This window comes from Bipolaris victoriae (assembly GCF_000527765.1).
Source record: "Bipolaris victoriae FI3 unplaced genomic scaffold scaffold_0, whole genome shotgun sequence".
Lineage (NCBI taxonomy): Eukaryota > Fungi > Ascomycota > Dothideomycetes > Pleosporales > Pleosporaceae > Bipolaris > Bipolaris victoriae.
The window spans coordinates 54,815-69,678 of NW_014575392.1; the positions used below are offsets into that span (position 1 = coordinate 54,815).

At 53.3% G+C, this 14,864-nt stretch overlaps 4 protein-coding genes across 4 annotated transcripts; 2 read left to right on the forward strand and 2 right to left on the reverse strand.

Annotated features, from left to right (window-relative positions):
- Positions 1 to 833: 833 nt before the first annotated feature.
- Positions 834 to 4,358, reverse strand: COCVIDRAFT_21418 (hypothetical protein; the record flags this gene model as incomplete). Its single annotated transcript, XM_014707030.1, has 1 exon — positions 834 to 4,358. The coding sequence occupies one exon, from the start codon at positions 4,356 to 4,358 to the stop codon at positions 834 to 836; it is 3,525 nt and encodes a 1,174-aa protein (XP_014562516.1).
- A 2,129-nt stretch (positions 4,359 to 6,487) lies between these two features.
- COCVIDRAFT_21419 (hypothetical protein) lies at positions 6,488 to 8,845 on the forward strand (the record flags this gene model as incomplete). The annotated part of the gene is made up of 5 exons (XM_014707031.1): positions 6,488 to 6,555; positions 6,602 to 6,653; positions 6,705 to 8,074; positions 8,130 to 8,229; positions 8,279 to 8,845. 5 exons carry the CDS (start codon positions 6,488 to 6,490, stop codon positions 8,843 to 8,845), a joined length of 2,157 nt encoding a protein of 718 aa, XP_014562517.1.
- Positions 8,846 to 9,112: 267 nt separating this feature from the next.
- On the reverse strand, positions 9,113 to 10,933 carry COCVIDRAFT_32426 (hypothetical protein; the record flags this gene model as incomplete). The annotated part of the gene is made up of 1 exon (XM_014707101.1): positions 9,113 to 10,933. The coding sequence occupies one exon, from the start codon at positions 10,931 to 10,933 to the stop codon at positions 9,113 to 9,115; it is 1,821 nt and encodes a 606-aa protein (XP_014562587.1).
- Positions 10,934 to 13,183: 2,250 nt separating this feature from the next.
- On the forward strand, positions 13,184 to 14,732 carry COCVIDRAFT_83142 (hypothetical protein; the record flags this gene model as incomplete). The annotated part of the gene is made up of 2 exons (XM_014707178.1): positions 13,184 to 13,374; positions 13,529 to 14,732. 2 exons carry the CDS (start codon positions 13,184 to 13,186, stop codon positions 14,730 to 14,732), a joined length of 1,395 nt encoding a protein of 464 aa, XP_014562664.1.
- Between the last annotated feature and the right edge of the window lie 132 nt (positions 14,733 to 14,864).

Here is a 14,864-nt window from a genome sequence, read left to right on the forward strand (position 1 = left end):
TACGGCAATGTGCCGCCACTTTGTTCGTCTCCTTTACCTAGCTAGAACCGTGCTGAGGTAGCCGGTAGCAAGACTGCTCTCTCCCGTCAGCATCCCACCACACCTCCAAGCGTCGACATCTTCACTCACCTATCAATAGCAGAGGGTTGCGGTGAGGGAACAGGCGCGGAGGTGGGTCCTTGCGCGTCGGCTCGGCCAGGGGAACTTCAACCACTCGTCCTACACGGCGCATGTAGCGGCAACTGCTGCAGTCCAGATGAAGACGAAGCAGGAAGGGTAGCAAGGCTGGGTCGGGCTACGCGATATTCATAGCCACGAAAAGCAAAGAGCGTTTCGGCCGGGCGCACCACGCTGAGGGTGCTGTGTGAATGCCTCAGGCGCCACTCCTATCGTTATCTTAGCGGTTTCACGCAACACATGACGCCACACCTTAGCTTCATACGGAACAACTATCCCCCGGGCAGCCCTGGCAGATCCTTAACGCCACAAGGTCGTTGCTGCTGCAGGTCATCTGCAAAGCATTTGTACGTGCAACGTCGGCTTGAAAGATAAATTATTTTTGAATTACTATTGTGCATGCGGGCTCAACTAGCGGCTCTCCATGTCCTGCGTGTATGAATAAATGAAATGTCTAGATAGCTTTGTACTTGCATGTGCCACTGAAAAGCACACTGCTTACGCCCAACCAAGGCAAACGCCCCCCAACCCCGTTTTTTTTGAGCAATTATACAGCAAAGAGATTCGTAAATGCACGGTCTGCGTTGACATGTATTAAAAGTAGGTCAGAATTGATGCCACAAGTGCAAGTAAGGAATGTCCTAAAGAAGCGGCCGTCACATGTTGTGACTGCGCCTGCTGTGTTGCGTGCTACCGCTGCGACTGCGGTCAACAATTTCTGCCGAAGCTTCAAGATGGCTTCCAGCATCATAGCCGTCGGTCTGAACACTGTCTTTCATCATGTGATGCTGGACGTAGCCGGTGCTCAGAGGCCGCTCACCCGTGCCAATTGCTCCTGGCGCATTCAAGTCGCTGGCGCCGTCGTGACGATATATGCTCGATGCAGCAGAGGGCCCAGGAGTCCGTTCAGGTGATGGGTCGTTGGACCCGAAAGGAAGACGGATAGGTAACCCACCAGATTCACCTGGCATCAAGTGATGGCTCTGCTGGGAATGCTGGTATCTGGAACTGGCCGAGTTTGAGACGTCCATTGCCGTTGGCAATTGTTCTTGGAGCAGCTCAGAGTCGGTTGACGCCACTCGCCGCGAGTTCTTGCGCGGTATTGTAGGCGTACGGCTTGGAGGCCCCGGTGGTTGTGTAATACGGGAAGATCGTGACCCAATTCTACTGGGAAGCTCAATTCCGCCAAAACTCTCAATGGGACCCAAAGCCGGCGCCGTGGGTGAGACACGATGCATCGGGTCGAACCGGTCGTCGTCGCTGCTATCCGATTCGCTGTCTGAAGAGTCGCGTCTGTTGCCGCTCAAGACGGCGGCTGATGCTACACCAGAGGTTACAGGTGCATTCTTCGGCTGAGGAGGCGATTCTGGACTGTCCCGATAGGGCTCTTGTGTGATTTCGGGTGAGGTTGTGTCTTCTTCAACAGTCATCATTTGGGGCGGAATCCGCGTGCTTCTGACGACTTCGAAACCTTTGCTCTTTTCCTTCTTACGCCCACCAAGAAGATTCAGGCTCTTGAACCAACCTGTAGCCGATGAAACAGGGCCCATAGGATCCGCCGGTCCAGTCTTCAACTTGCGCGTTGGTTGTGAGGACAAAGCAGGACCGCGAAGACCATAGTAAAAGTCCGATTCTCTTACGGAATAGTCCGTGGTAATGTTCCTTCTGTCAAGGTTAGAATCAGAGTCGTCCCGGTTCAGTCGAAGATATGCCGGAGCTGGAGTGCCGGAATTACGCGAAGGACCCTCGAAAGGCATGGTCGTGTCCGCATCAAATTGGTCCGAGTATGGAGCATCAGCAATGTCGGCGCTTCGGGCAGGAGCTTTCCCAGGTGCGGTCGCCGTTATCGAGTCCATAGTATGTTTTCTGGGTCGTGGAGGGCGGTAGTATGGATCGGCGGCATCCATTGCACCCATGGTAGGTCGCCTAGAGCTTTGGCCCGACCCACCACCCAGAAAGTTGAAAGGTACAGCGTTCTGCCCGGGGAACGGACTGGCGTTTCCAAAGTCACCCTGGCTGAATCCGTCAAAGCCTACGCTCGCGCGTTGGCTATCTCGGTCGTATGGCTGGTTCAGAAGAACAGCCGAACTGGCAGACATACTCCGGGATCGACTGCTCATGAGCTGGATGTTCTTGTTCTCATCATGGGCAAGCATGACGGCATTCGAGTTGAGACTGCTGCGAGCATGTCGATGAAGATTGCGCTTGGATAATTGTCGCTTTCCAAAGACTGCAGTAAGACCACCTCTCTGGTCCCCGCCTACGCCGGCAAGTCTTGCCGACACTTCGATGATGGTCTGAAGAGCATTCAGGAAGAAGCCGAATATCAAAACAATAGCATGAAGCAGCAAGATGATGTATCCGATCCAGCCTTTGGGTGCCTCATCAACGTCGAGAGAGGGTACGAATGCTACCGAAAGCAAAACACAAACAAGTCGAATTATTGAAAAGAAAGTGTGGTAGGCGTTCATCGACGTGTTCGATTGGAATGGCCGGAAGGCGTGCAGGGTCAAGATTAGTATAACTTCACATATCGCAAGTACGATGATTTGGGCGATGCCCGAGGGCTGGATAGCACCAATGGCAATGCCACGTACAATCGTCAACAACACAGGAATAAAGGCGAATGGTGCCGCATCGTCCGAGTAGGTGTTGTAAAGAGGGCCATATGTCAAGACGGTGGGTAGATCATCAAACAAGTGGGCTCGGGGGCGCGTGGTAAAGATGAACCAGAAGATCCATGTAACCACACCAGCGACAAGGAGGAGCATGATGACGGCGGTAACCACGACAGATGTCGGCGAGCGCGGTGCTACAACGAGCTGGAATAGCGACAACGCTATGATGGGAAGCAAAAAGTAGTTAAAAATGACGCGCACGATGTTGCCAGCAGTAAACGCCCAGTTCTTTCCAGTCAGATCACCGTCCTGAGTGTTTGTAAGCCAGCGCACAAGCCAGCGGACGAAGAATCCTAGTTGAGTAAGTGAGACTACACAGGCAATCAAGACAAGGAGGAAGATGGCCATGCACGCCCATATGTCTTCGTCTTTTGTCATTCCCACATACTGGCCGAGACGAGTGAGACCGTAGGTGCCGTTGACGAAATATATGCCATCGATGAGACTCTGGGAGCCGCTGCCCTCGCTGACAAAGCTTTGGTTGAAGAGAAGAAGCGACCAGCTGGCCTGGCTGACGGCTGGCTGGAAGAAGCCTGGGTAGTTGAGGCTAAGACTGCCTGCAAGGACGATAAACTGGATGTACTGCAGACAATCCCCAAAACCTGGTGTGACTAAGCGCAAGAGATCTTCGTCTCGACCGTAGTTGCTCGTGGAGCGGAAGACGTTTGAGGTTCCCCAGGGACTGCACGTAGCGGCAAAGACGGTGGCGATACCAACCAGGGCGAGTATAGCGGCGGGGAAGTAGCAAAGGGAGTCTGCAAGCTTCTTGCCAAGGTCCGGTGTGATGTTGGCAGATATGCAGCCGAGCGGGGTGGCGTTGTCGTTTCCAGAGACAATGCGCATTGTCGAGGCCCATGTTGAGAATGCATACGAACTGCTGAAATCGCGGGCAACGGTGATGGCTGGTAAAGTCCAATACTGGCTGGCGTTTGCATTGAAAGCAGGCGCAATGGGACAACTGGTGTTGAGAACGGACTGGCAAAAGCGGGCAGGGGGTGCGCTGTAAGCAGAGTAAGAAACGACCTTGTTGTTCCAGAAGAGGGTGGTGTAGTGTTTTTGGTTTTCGTTCAGGTCGACGAGTTTGCCAAATGTCTTGTTTGGGTCTTTCCAGTTGTCGTCGTCCAGCGGCGGGTATTCGCCAACCTGGGTTTGGCCAGAGACATTTCCGTAGACGGTAAAGTTCAATCGGTATTCGGGACTGAAGTCTGCCCAGACGTACTCGGGGGTGAAGCGAAGATATGGCGTCTGCTTGCCGTCGGCGAGGTAGATGCGTGTCAGACAGTCTCGGAAGTTTACAAATACGGCGCTGGCGAGGGGCAGGAAAGAGGCGAGAACGAGGACGAGAATAAGGGGCGACAAGGTGGTGACGGCGGGCACGAGGGACCGTCTGCATCTCCGTCTGGACCGGGGTGGCGTGTGTGTGGGCTGGATAGCAGGCACGTCGAGGTGGGTGGTGTCTTGTCGCCGTGGTGCGCCATTGCGCAGTGTGCTAACGTGCATCATGACGTCCCCCTCTTCATGTTCGCCTAGCCGTCTGATCCCCCGGGGCCAACGCGGACAAGGGAGTGGGCAGGAGGGCGGGCGGTTGGTGTCGGTGATGCGATTGTATGCGCTGGACGTCAAGGGCGCGGTCGAGAGGGCGGGCGTGGAGAGGCGCAGGTCTTGGGCGAGGGGAGAGTCGGAGAGGCAGGGCTGACAGGCTGCGAATTGGTGGCGGTGGTGGTGGTGGTGAAAGCAAGCAAGGGAGCGGGCGAGGATGGCCTGGTGCGAGTGAAACAGGCGTCGGAGAAGGCTATGTCGATGAGCTGGCAGGGGCGACGGGCGCGGGGCGATCAGCAGCGGCAGCTGAGGCTAGCGCAAGGGCAGGGGCAAGGGAAAAAAGACAGCAACGGCGGGATAGCGAGTGTACGAAGAGAAAGGCGAGTTCAGGCGTGGGTGCTGGGCGGGAGCGGCCCAGGCGGTTGGGAGGGAGACGACTCCTGAAGCCAGTGTGTGGCAGTGGGGGTGCAGCAAGCACAGCGGACCACGGTCGCAGGGCGCTAGCTTCGTATAAGACGGTGGTGCAGCAGCAGAGGCACTGCTTTGGGTTTGACTCGAGGCGCTCGAGGCCGCAGTGGAAATGGTCATGTCATGGTGGTGGTGCTTAAGGCTCCGCCGAGCAGGGCGGAATCCTCGTCTTAGCAGCCGTCTGCTATCACGACGACCAAGCCACTTGCAACGTCATAAACCGTCTTTTGCTCATGTCCCTCCAGACACGGCCCTGTGTGCGTCCATGTGTCCATGTACCTATGCAAGCACCTCGAGGCAGGAGACCGAGGGCCCATCGAGATTCATGACAGGCATGCCATGCGTGATTGGACCCTCGTGAGGACGCATGTTTATTTAGCAACTTCGGAAATACGGAACTGCGTCGCCCGCTTCTCCTTACTTACATTCGTCAGCTTCCTCGTGTCTCCATCTTGACCACCGACCGTTGATTACCCACCCGGCTCGTGCAGATACCTACTACTCATCTTGCTCCTCGTCAAACGCCTGTTGACACCGCTTACTCATGAACGCCATGATGCCCGTCTCATGCCGTCGTCCATCCTCGTCGGAACCGTGGCGCAGCCGTTCAACTAAATTTAGCGCCTCTGGGGCGATCGCTCGTTTCAAGGCCAGCTACGGCCAACTCTAACTCGCCAGACACACACACACCAACCCTCCACCAACATCACTTGCATGCTGTGCATGTGCTCGACGGCATGCTTTTGCCTAAACCTAACCGCGGTGGTGTATCTGCCGCTCGGCGCTCTCACTCTGTGTTTCGGCTTCAGCACCTGTGCTTGTGCTCTTACAAACACGCCGGCGCATGGCTGCTCTGCGAACAGCACGTGACTGTGTTCTGACATGCCTAGTGCTGGTACCTCGTTCGGTGACACACACAACTCTGGTCCAACTAAGTCTACCCGCTGTTTGACGAGTACCTTGAGCGTGGAAATAGACGACCTGTCCTGACTTTGGCATCGTGCTAATGCACGCGCAAGGTTGCTTGCGGCAGAACCGATGTGGAGCGGCGATCCTAGCACGTGGAATGGCTTACTTTTCGCGTGTTTTGCATCTCAACCATGCCCATTACCTACGTGCTTTTCTCCATGTACCTGTGTATCTGCATGCAGACGACGTAGCACGTCATCTTGGCCAACTTGTTTGGCGCATCTCAAGCTATCGCCCTTATAGGCGCAACCAACATGTATCGCGTCTCCCTGCAGCTTGGCATTCCCTCGTGTTCCTGCAGCCAGGCCTTGCGTCCCCCTTCAAGCTCCATCCGGCAGGTCGTGATAGCCCGCCATGCAGCTCGTCATCGACTCCGCCCCTATCGTCCATACCATGGTTAATGAGGAAAAAGCCCACCGCCTGCCCGCTCTCCGGCCAAATTCAAGTCAAGCCAAGGCGTGGAAAGCTTCCTTGGCATACTGCAAATGAGGAAGGTGCCAGTCTTATAGTCCCACTTACTACCAACGGCTTTGCCAATCGCCCCGTCTTCCATTCGACATGCCGCTGTATATATTGCTTTACCGTGCCCAAAATGCTTCTGCGCTCTGACTTCTGTACCTGCAAAGTCGTAGACCTGTCAGGCCGAGAAACCAGTCATGGCCATGAAGACCGCTTTTCTGGCTGCTAGTCTCGTGTTGCAGTCCGCCCGGGCCATCGACGTTGAGTGTGTATAGCTTGATAAGCTCACGAGAGAGTACTGACATGGACAGGGGACTTCTTGCTGCTCCTCGTCGAAGCAATGGCATTCTCAGTCCCAAAGGCGTGCGTTATTCGATCAATATCAAAATCCTGTTGTACTGATGTAAAGTATAGGACCGAGCACTCTTCTCAGAGACCAAGTTCAATTGGACCACTGAAAAGGCTAGCACAGCTTGGTACTTCCTCGATACCCAGACTGGAGATGTCAAGAAAGCTCCATTTGGAAGCGCTGCTTCAGAGGTCGTCTGGGTTGGCGATAGTGACGACAGCATCCTCTACATCAACTCAACCAACGAGCAGATCCCTGGAGGCGTGACACTTTACACCGCCGATCTCAGCAAAGACAGCTTTGAGCCAACCCTGGTTGCATCTCTGCACGCTCCACTATCCGGCCTCAAGGCTGTAAAGACAGACTCCGGAATCAACTTTGTCGGCAACTGCCTTGCTTACGAACACAACGGCTCTGCGTACAACCCAGAGCTTGTCACCGCGCCCAAAACCTCTGGCCAACTGTACGATGCCAACTTTGTGCGCCACTGGAACTACTACATTACCGCCGAACGCGTTTCGGTCTTCAGCGGTGTCTTGAGCAGTCTCAATGGCACGTACTCCTATGATGGAAAGCTTACCAATTTGCTCTCGGGCATGAACTACACAATTACCCGTCCGGAAAGCCCCGTCCAAGCCTCTTCGAGCGATCCTGGCGACTATGACCTATCTCCCAACGGCAAGCTGGTAGCATTCCGTACCAAGTCTCCGGACCTGCCCAAGGCAAACTACACCGCTAGCTACATTTACGTTGTCCCCTTTGATGGTTCCGAGGTTGCAGTCCCGGTCAACGGCCCAGGCACTACCGCTCCCGAAACCGCTCAAGGTGCATCTGGTGCCCCTGTATGGTCACATGACAGCAGCAAGCTGGCATACACCCAACAAGATGGAATCGACTACGAATCTGACAAGTACAAGCTGTACGTAGCAGAACTCGATGGCACCAACAGCAAAGTCCGCTCAGTCGCCGAGGACTGGGATTCCAGCCCTACAGGTCTCAAGTGGAGCCATGATGATGCTGATCTATGGGTTACATCGGAGTTGCATGCCTCTGTCCGCCTGTGGCTAGTGCCCCAAGACGCACCGGCTGACTTCAAGCCAACCAACTTCACTGGTCCCGATACTTCGATTGCTGGATTTGGCATTCTTCCCGATGACAGTGCCTTTGTATCGGCATCAGCCAGTTGGACTAGCCGTATTTGGTACAAGCAACACCCCGGCCAGGACAAAGAGGTTCTTTTCACTGCCAATGAGGTCGACCCCGAACTCGAGGGCCTGAAGCCTGAATCTGTGTCAAACTTCTGGGTCACAAACGAAGATGGCGACGACATCCAGACATTTGTTTTCTATCCTACTGATTTCGATCCTTCCAAGAAGTACCCACTTGCTTTCATCATCCATGGCGGTCCACAATCTACCCAGGGTGACACCTGGAGGTACGTATAATATGCACAATCCATATATTTTGCACCCATACTAACAAACGAAAAGTACACGTTGGAACCTGAGAACGTGGGCTGATCAAGGCTTCATCGTGACCACCACTCAGTTCACCGGATCGCCATCTTACAGCCAGGCCTTCACAGACAAGGTAGGAAGCTCAAATCCTCCACTCAAAACAGCGCTAATCCGCCGTCTAGATCCAAGCAAACTGGGGTGGCAGCCCTTACAGAGACCTCGTTCAGGTCTTTGAGCACCTCCGCGACAACGTCGACTACGTTGATACGGACCGCGCCATTGCTGCCGGCGCTTCTTTCGGCTGCTACATGATCAATTGGATCCAAGGCCACGCCCTCGGTCGCGAATTCAAGGCCCTTGTCTGCCACGACGGCAAAATCAACCAAGTCGCCTCCTACGGCACAGACGAACTCTGGTTCATCCAGCGCGATAACAACGGCACCGTCTGGGAAAACCGCGAGAACTACGAGATGTGGGAGCCCCTTGCTCACTTCGCCAATGCCAGCACCCCTGAATTCGTTATCCACAACGATCTTGATTACCGCGTCCTCCAGGGAGAGGGTCTTCAAACTTTCAACATCCTCCAGAGTCTTGGTGTGCCCTCGCGCTTCTTGCATTTCCCGGATGAGGGTCACTGGGTTACCAACAGGCATAACAGTTTGTTGTGGCACAAGTCGATTTTCAACTGGATCCGGTACTGGGTTGGGCTTGATGAGGAGTTGTCTACCGATGGAGTTATCACGCAGTAATGATGTGGATGAGATATGCAGGCTATGATATAGTCAATGCTGATAATAGCTTACTGTAGCATGTAGTGCTAATGTAATTACACTGTTCAAAATGTGATCTTGAAACTTGGTCGTGATGTTCAGGTCAGATGTTCTTAGTCAAGAGAGTGGAAATCAAGTAACGTATAGTTATCATATAACTATATACATATGTATGTATAAAAGTCTACTCAGTTATCTACCAACACCAGATTCATATCTACAAACAACAAACCCCCTACACAGCCTCTAAAGCCTCGCCCTCTCCATCCTCGCCTTAGGATGCCTCTCATCGATCCTCGGCAACTTGCCACTCCACGTAATACCATTCCGCAGGAAAACCCTCCTCCAATCCGTGGGATTCAGCGGCGCCTGCGCCCACCTCATGCACCTCTTGGCGGCGACTTTGGCCCTCTTATCCTGTGCAATGCCACTCGCAGCCGCAACCTTTGAGCCGCGCTCCGCGCCAAAATTACTGGGGATGGCCTGACTAAACTCCTTGGCACTGACTTCGAGCAGGGCCTCTGTATCCGCCTTGATGCGGTCAGCGAGGAGCCGGATGGAGGACTCTGCGCAATGCGCGTCGTGGACGCGGCGCTGCCAGTACTCGAGGAAGCGGTAGGCGTGGCCGAGCATGCCGCACATTGCGCCTGCGGAGTGCAAAAAGTGGCCGTTGCCAAAGGAGTCGCCGGCGACGACGCCGTTGGTGGCGACGCGGGCGTCGGTGCCGATGCGCTCGACGAGACTGAAGGGTTTGGGGCCGTATACCATGGCGACGCGGCGGAGGTCGTCGGGCGGGATTTCCAGGATGAGCGAAGCTTGCGAGATGTAGTAGTCGTAGAGCAGGAGTTGGTAGGCGGCGAAGTACTCGGCCGAGTCTTTGCTGGTGGTGGCACAGACGAGGCCGCGGGCTGCTGGGCAGAGCGATATGTGTTCGGGGACCTCGACGATGAGCCAGGTGACTCGGGGATCTTTTTCGTGGCCCACGGCGATTTGGCGGACCCAGGTTTCGTTGCCGTTGTGGTCGAATTCTGAGGCTATGCGTCGGCGGAGGCGGCCGTCGACGAGGATGTTGAATTGACCCGCGACGAAGTCGGCTTGGGCGACTTTGAGGCCTTGGCCGTCGCCGTGGTCGACTTCTACGTCGTGCTGTTGGAATCCCAAATCTTCGGCTTCGCGGCAGTTGACGCCTGTTGCGATGCTGAAGAGCTCTGGGACGCCGAGATCGATGAAGTCACTTCCTGGTGTGCGGATGCGCTGGAGGTCGTTGTGGTACTGTACTTCAGTAACTTCTTCGATACGGATCTGGACGCGGCCGCAAGGAAGATGGACTAGCCCGCTTCCATCCTGTACCACGCGATGCTTGGAGAATAGACGGCATCGAGGCGTTCTTCCGGCATTCAGGTCGATCTTCTCGAGTTGCTCGAGGTATCGTCGTAGAAGAAGCTGAATGGAAAAGGCTGCGGCCTGCCATGTTGACGGTCCATCAAGCACCTCACGCATGTCGGTCCGGATCTTGCTTGCATCTGGTGTAGTAGGCATGTTCGGGGGTGGCACAGATGTTACAGTACGATGCGGTCGTCCATCTTTCCAACGATCATCAATGTACTCGATGTCATGAATATCGCCAACCATGTGATGGCTCTTGTCGTACCCTTCGATGATTGATCCTGGTACAATAACCCCAGACATTGTTGACTGAGAGTAGAATAGACCAGCAAGTGTGAACGGCGATCCATCCAGTCTCTTTGGCATATTTTCGAGGCCGTAGCGGTCCAGCATCATCTTATCAATCAACCCCAGCTGATGATACATGTCCTCGCGGATGTTCCAGTGTACGCCTAGAAAAGGGTCGCCACGAAGTTCAACACCGACAGCACGTCGGCCCATGGCTATGGTCCATAGCATGGCCAACATGTTTGTACCTCCAAGGCCAATGGCCACAAAGTCCGCATCTTTGACCCCTATCAGATCCGCCGAGCGGCTGCCGCCTGGAGTTGTGACATTTTGGGTCCGCTCTTGGGCTAGGTACTTGGTTGTCATATAAGAACTCCTATTGATTGAAGCCATGTAGGCAATGGTAAGGGCTCTATGTTGCGAGTTGGTACTGGTAAATTACTGTGGGAAACTTTGCAAGTCTGGAAAAGGAAAGAAAAACTGGCTTTTGAGAGACCATACTGACCAAGATGGATCGCGATCTCAGTATACCACTGGTACTTGGAATCGCAGCTTAAGCCTGTATTGGGGTTTTGACCTTCTCAACCAAGCAAGTGCCGATCCTTCCATGCAAGGTCTTGCAGGGTTCTTTAACGACCTCTCTGTCGGGTTTTTCTGAAATCTGATTCTGTGGTACTTTTATCAGTTCAGCAGAGAGGTCACCCTTATGGCCTCCTGGTTTTCTCATCTGCATGGCTTTATGTGGTTTCAAGACGCGGTAGTGAGGCGAACGCGATGCTGCAGCTCCAGTAAAGTGTGACCACATGTTCGCTCCCTGGGGCTCGCACAAGTAATACAGAACAGACGCGTGACTAACGTCTTCTTTGGATGTAGCGTACTATGTGGCAGCTCAAATCTAACTTATCTGAGGTAGTTTAGTTGAACAAAACAGGAGACCGACCAGTGCGCTGCAGTGTTAATCACATTGATGCCCACATGGGCCCGTAAACACGAGAAGCGAACTATCACAATGTACCGCTTGCTACTCGTAAACATACCCCACGAAACTCAGGCAGCTCTTCTCTTGTTTAGGAACTATGGCCTCGTAGAATTTGAGATCGATTTGATAAACTCTCCGATGATAAGCAAGAATGGATGGCCTGATACTTGGCATATCGTTTGGTTGATGTCGAGAATGGGAACGAGTCAACGTTCGCAGGTGACCAGTAATAAATGGGGGAGAGGCCATTGAGGCGACCAACTAGAATTGCCCATAGACGTGCATTCTCTTGGATTTGTGCACCAGGGGGAGTGGGGAAAGCGGAGAAATCGTAGTGCGCACCAATCCGCGGACGGCAAGACGGCCCGACGCTAGATCAAACACAAACTTGATGACCGCTCACCCCCTACACAGAATAGCATTACCAATCTTATCCAGGCAACACTCCAAAGCTCGAAATGGTGCAGAGAGATGAATGGGCTACCTCGGCTATTTTTCACATGTCCAGGGCCATACCGAACGCCACGAAGCAGCCAATCTCCCATTGGTTCGGGAGCTTTTGGCCGTATCAAAGTGGTTCGACCTCAACTATATATCAATCACGCTCTTATCTGGTCCGGTCACATGATAAAATCAGATACGGCAGCTTCAATGGGAACAATGTTCACCCTCGGGATTGAAGCTGTGATATTCATTCACGGGTTCAGCTAACAAGAACTTCAACAGTCAGTTCAGGTTCAACCCCGCATCTGCGAGGTTGTCCCGAACCTGATAAGGTATCCGGTGTTCACATATCTCGATTCAAACACCCTTTTCTGCAGTTGATACCATTACTGCAGGATTGAGCTAGGAGGAAGAAACAACACCACCCAATGGAGAAACTTACATATATTAATCCTTAGCATAACTTCAAGAGCTCTCGATGCTTTTCAGAAAGGAAGACTGGGATCTTGATGTAGAGAGGCTATCAGGGTGGATGCTACAATTGCTGGATCACAAAAACGATTCGCGGAGCCCTCATGATGAAGTCACCGATGCTGAGCTGAACCAAAGATTGTGGATGGCGCCACCCGCGACATCAATACCAGATGTTGTTCCATGTTAAGTTGTGAACCCTGAAAGTGATGTTACCAATCGACCGGAAGATACCACGCCGGAACCACGAGCTCAATAGGACCCTACAGTTTATCAAGACCCCGAGTTCGAGTAGTGTACATTCTCGTTGGCAGAGCATAGTATCTGAGAAAGGATCAGGGAATGCCTCGGGTCTGGGTTTTCCACCGGAAGAAAAATGGTGACGTAAATTTCAATGAGACCCTTGGCCAGCTGAAATCACAATAGTGCAAGTGTGGCACCCCCAACTCGACCCCGACCAAGGTACTCTCATCAACGATCATATATCTCAGCACAGGAGCTGAGGTCGAATTTCTCTACAAAATCCCCACGATGGGTTCTCTTAACCATGACAGCATCTCCCCTTCACTTCTTTCCCTTATACACCTCACCGTCAATTAACATGTCGTACACGTTGGGCGACACTGTCAATGTGAGGAACGTGATTGTCGCGATCGCGGTGTTGAGCTTCTTCTTGTATAGACTATGGGAAAAGCGAGTTCAAAGAAAGGCAAAGAGCATATGATCATTTCTCTGATTCGACTGCTGACATGTCAAAGGAACAAGATGCATTCGGAAAAGGACAGGGCTGCGAACCTGTGCCTAAATTAGTCACTAAATGGCCCCTAGGCGTGGATCTTCTTTTCAAGGCTGCATGCCATGTCAAGGATCAAACACTGATGCAATTCTTTACCGACATTGTGGAGTCGAGTGGTCATACACATGAGCAGCGAACGCGTAAGTTGGCAACACAAACTTTTGGGAACAGCGCTAATGATTGCAAGTCGGTAAGGTAACTTACAATACGGTCGAGCCTAAGAATATCGAGGCAATTCTTGCAACTCAGTTCGACAGTCAGTCTGCAGGCTACATGTTCTAAACCCTTTGATTAACAGAATTGCAGACTTTGGGGTTGGGAAACGCTTCGACAATTTTTATCCTCTGATGGGAAGTAGTATCTTCACTCAAGACGGAGCAGAGTGGAAGCACTCGCGTATAATGCTCCGCCCCCAATTAGCAGCGAACCTCCAAAAGAACTATGATGCAGTCGAAAGCGCAGTTAACAAACTCATCAAGGCTATCCCCGATGATACGGTCGTGGATTTGCTGCCCCTTTTCTACGACCTAGCCCTCAATACCACATTGTTCCTCCTATTCGGAAGCACAATGGGCTATTCGCAGAACGGTGACAACCCAGGTGAAGGCGAAGAATTTGCGGAAGCCTTCCTCGTAGCACAGGAATTTCTGGCTAATCGTGGCCGCATGGGAGATTACTACTGGCTTGCCAATTCGATGAAATTCCAGCGTGCCTGCAAAACCACTCATCGCTTCATCGACCGGGGCATTGAAGCAGCACTCAAGGACGCAAAGGACGAGGGTACCGGCAAGAACGACAGCTTCTGCGGTGCTCTCAGCCGCAAAACCTCGGACAGAAAAGCCATCCGCGCACAATGCCTCGCCGTCCTCTTAGCGGGTAGAGACACCACCGCCTGCACTCTCTCCTGGGCATTCCACCTCTTGGTGCGCCACCCGCGAGTCTATGAAAAGCTACGCGCAGAAATCAACGCAACAATCGGTCTCGGCAAAGACGCGCCGCATCCAACTCGCTCCGTAATGAAGCGCATGCCGTATCTCGACTCAGTCTTCAAAGAAGTCCTTCGCCTCTACCCCATCGCCCCCGTCAACGGCCGCACCGCAAACTGCACAACCACACTCCCCGTCGGCGGCGGTCCCACAGGCCAATCCCCCTTCCTCGTCCGCAAAGGCGAGATGATCGGATACTCCGTGTACGTCATGCACCGCCGCAAAGACCTCTATGGCGAAGACGCCCACGAGTTCCGGCCTGAGCGCTGGGAAGACGGGTCCCTATTCCGCAGGATAGGCTATGGCTACTTGCCTTTTAACGGGGGACCCAGGGTGTGCTTGGGCCAGGATTATGCGCAGCTTGAGATTTCGTATACGGTTGTGAGGATGATTCAGAATTTCCCTAATATGAAGTTGCCGGTGGATGAGACGGTTGTGCCGATTGGTATGGAGAAGCAGGCGCTTACGCTGGTGCTTGCGCCGGGGGATGGGGCTCGGGTTCATATGCGCTCGTAGGGGAGTGAGGTGTAGTTAAGGTTCTAGATAGGTCTTAATAAGAATGTAATGTGTAGACAGGTGGTTCTCTGTAGGAGGAATGTGCTAGCTAATCAATCGGCTATTGATGTTACCGGTAATTGTTCGTGATTT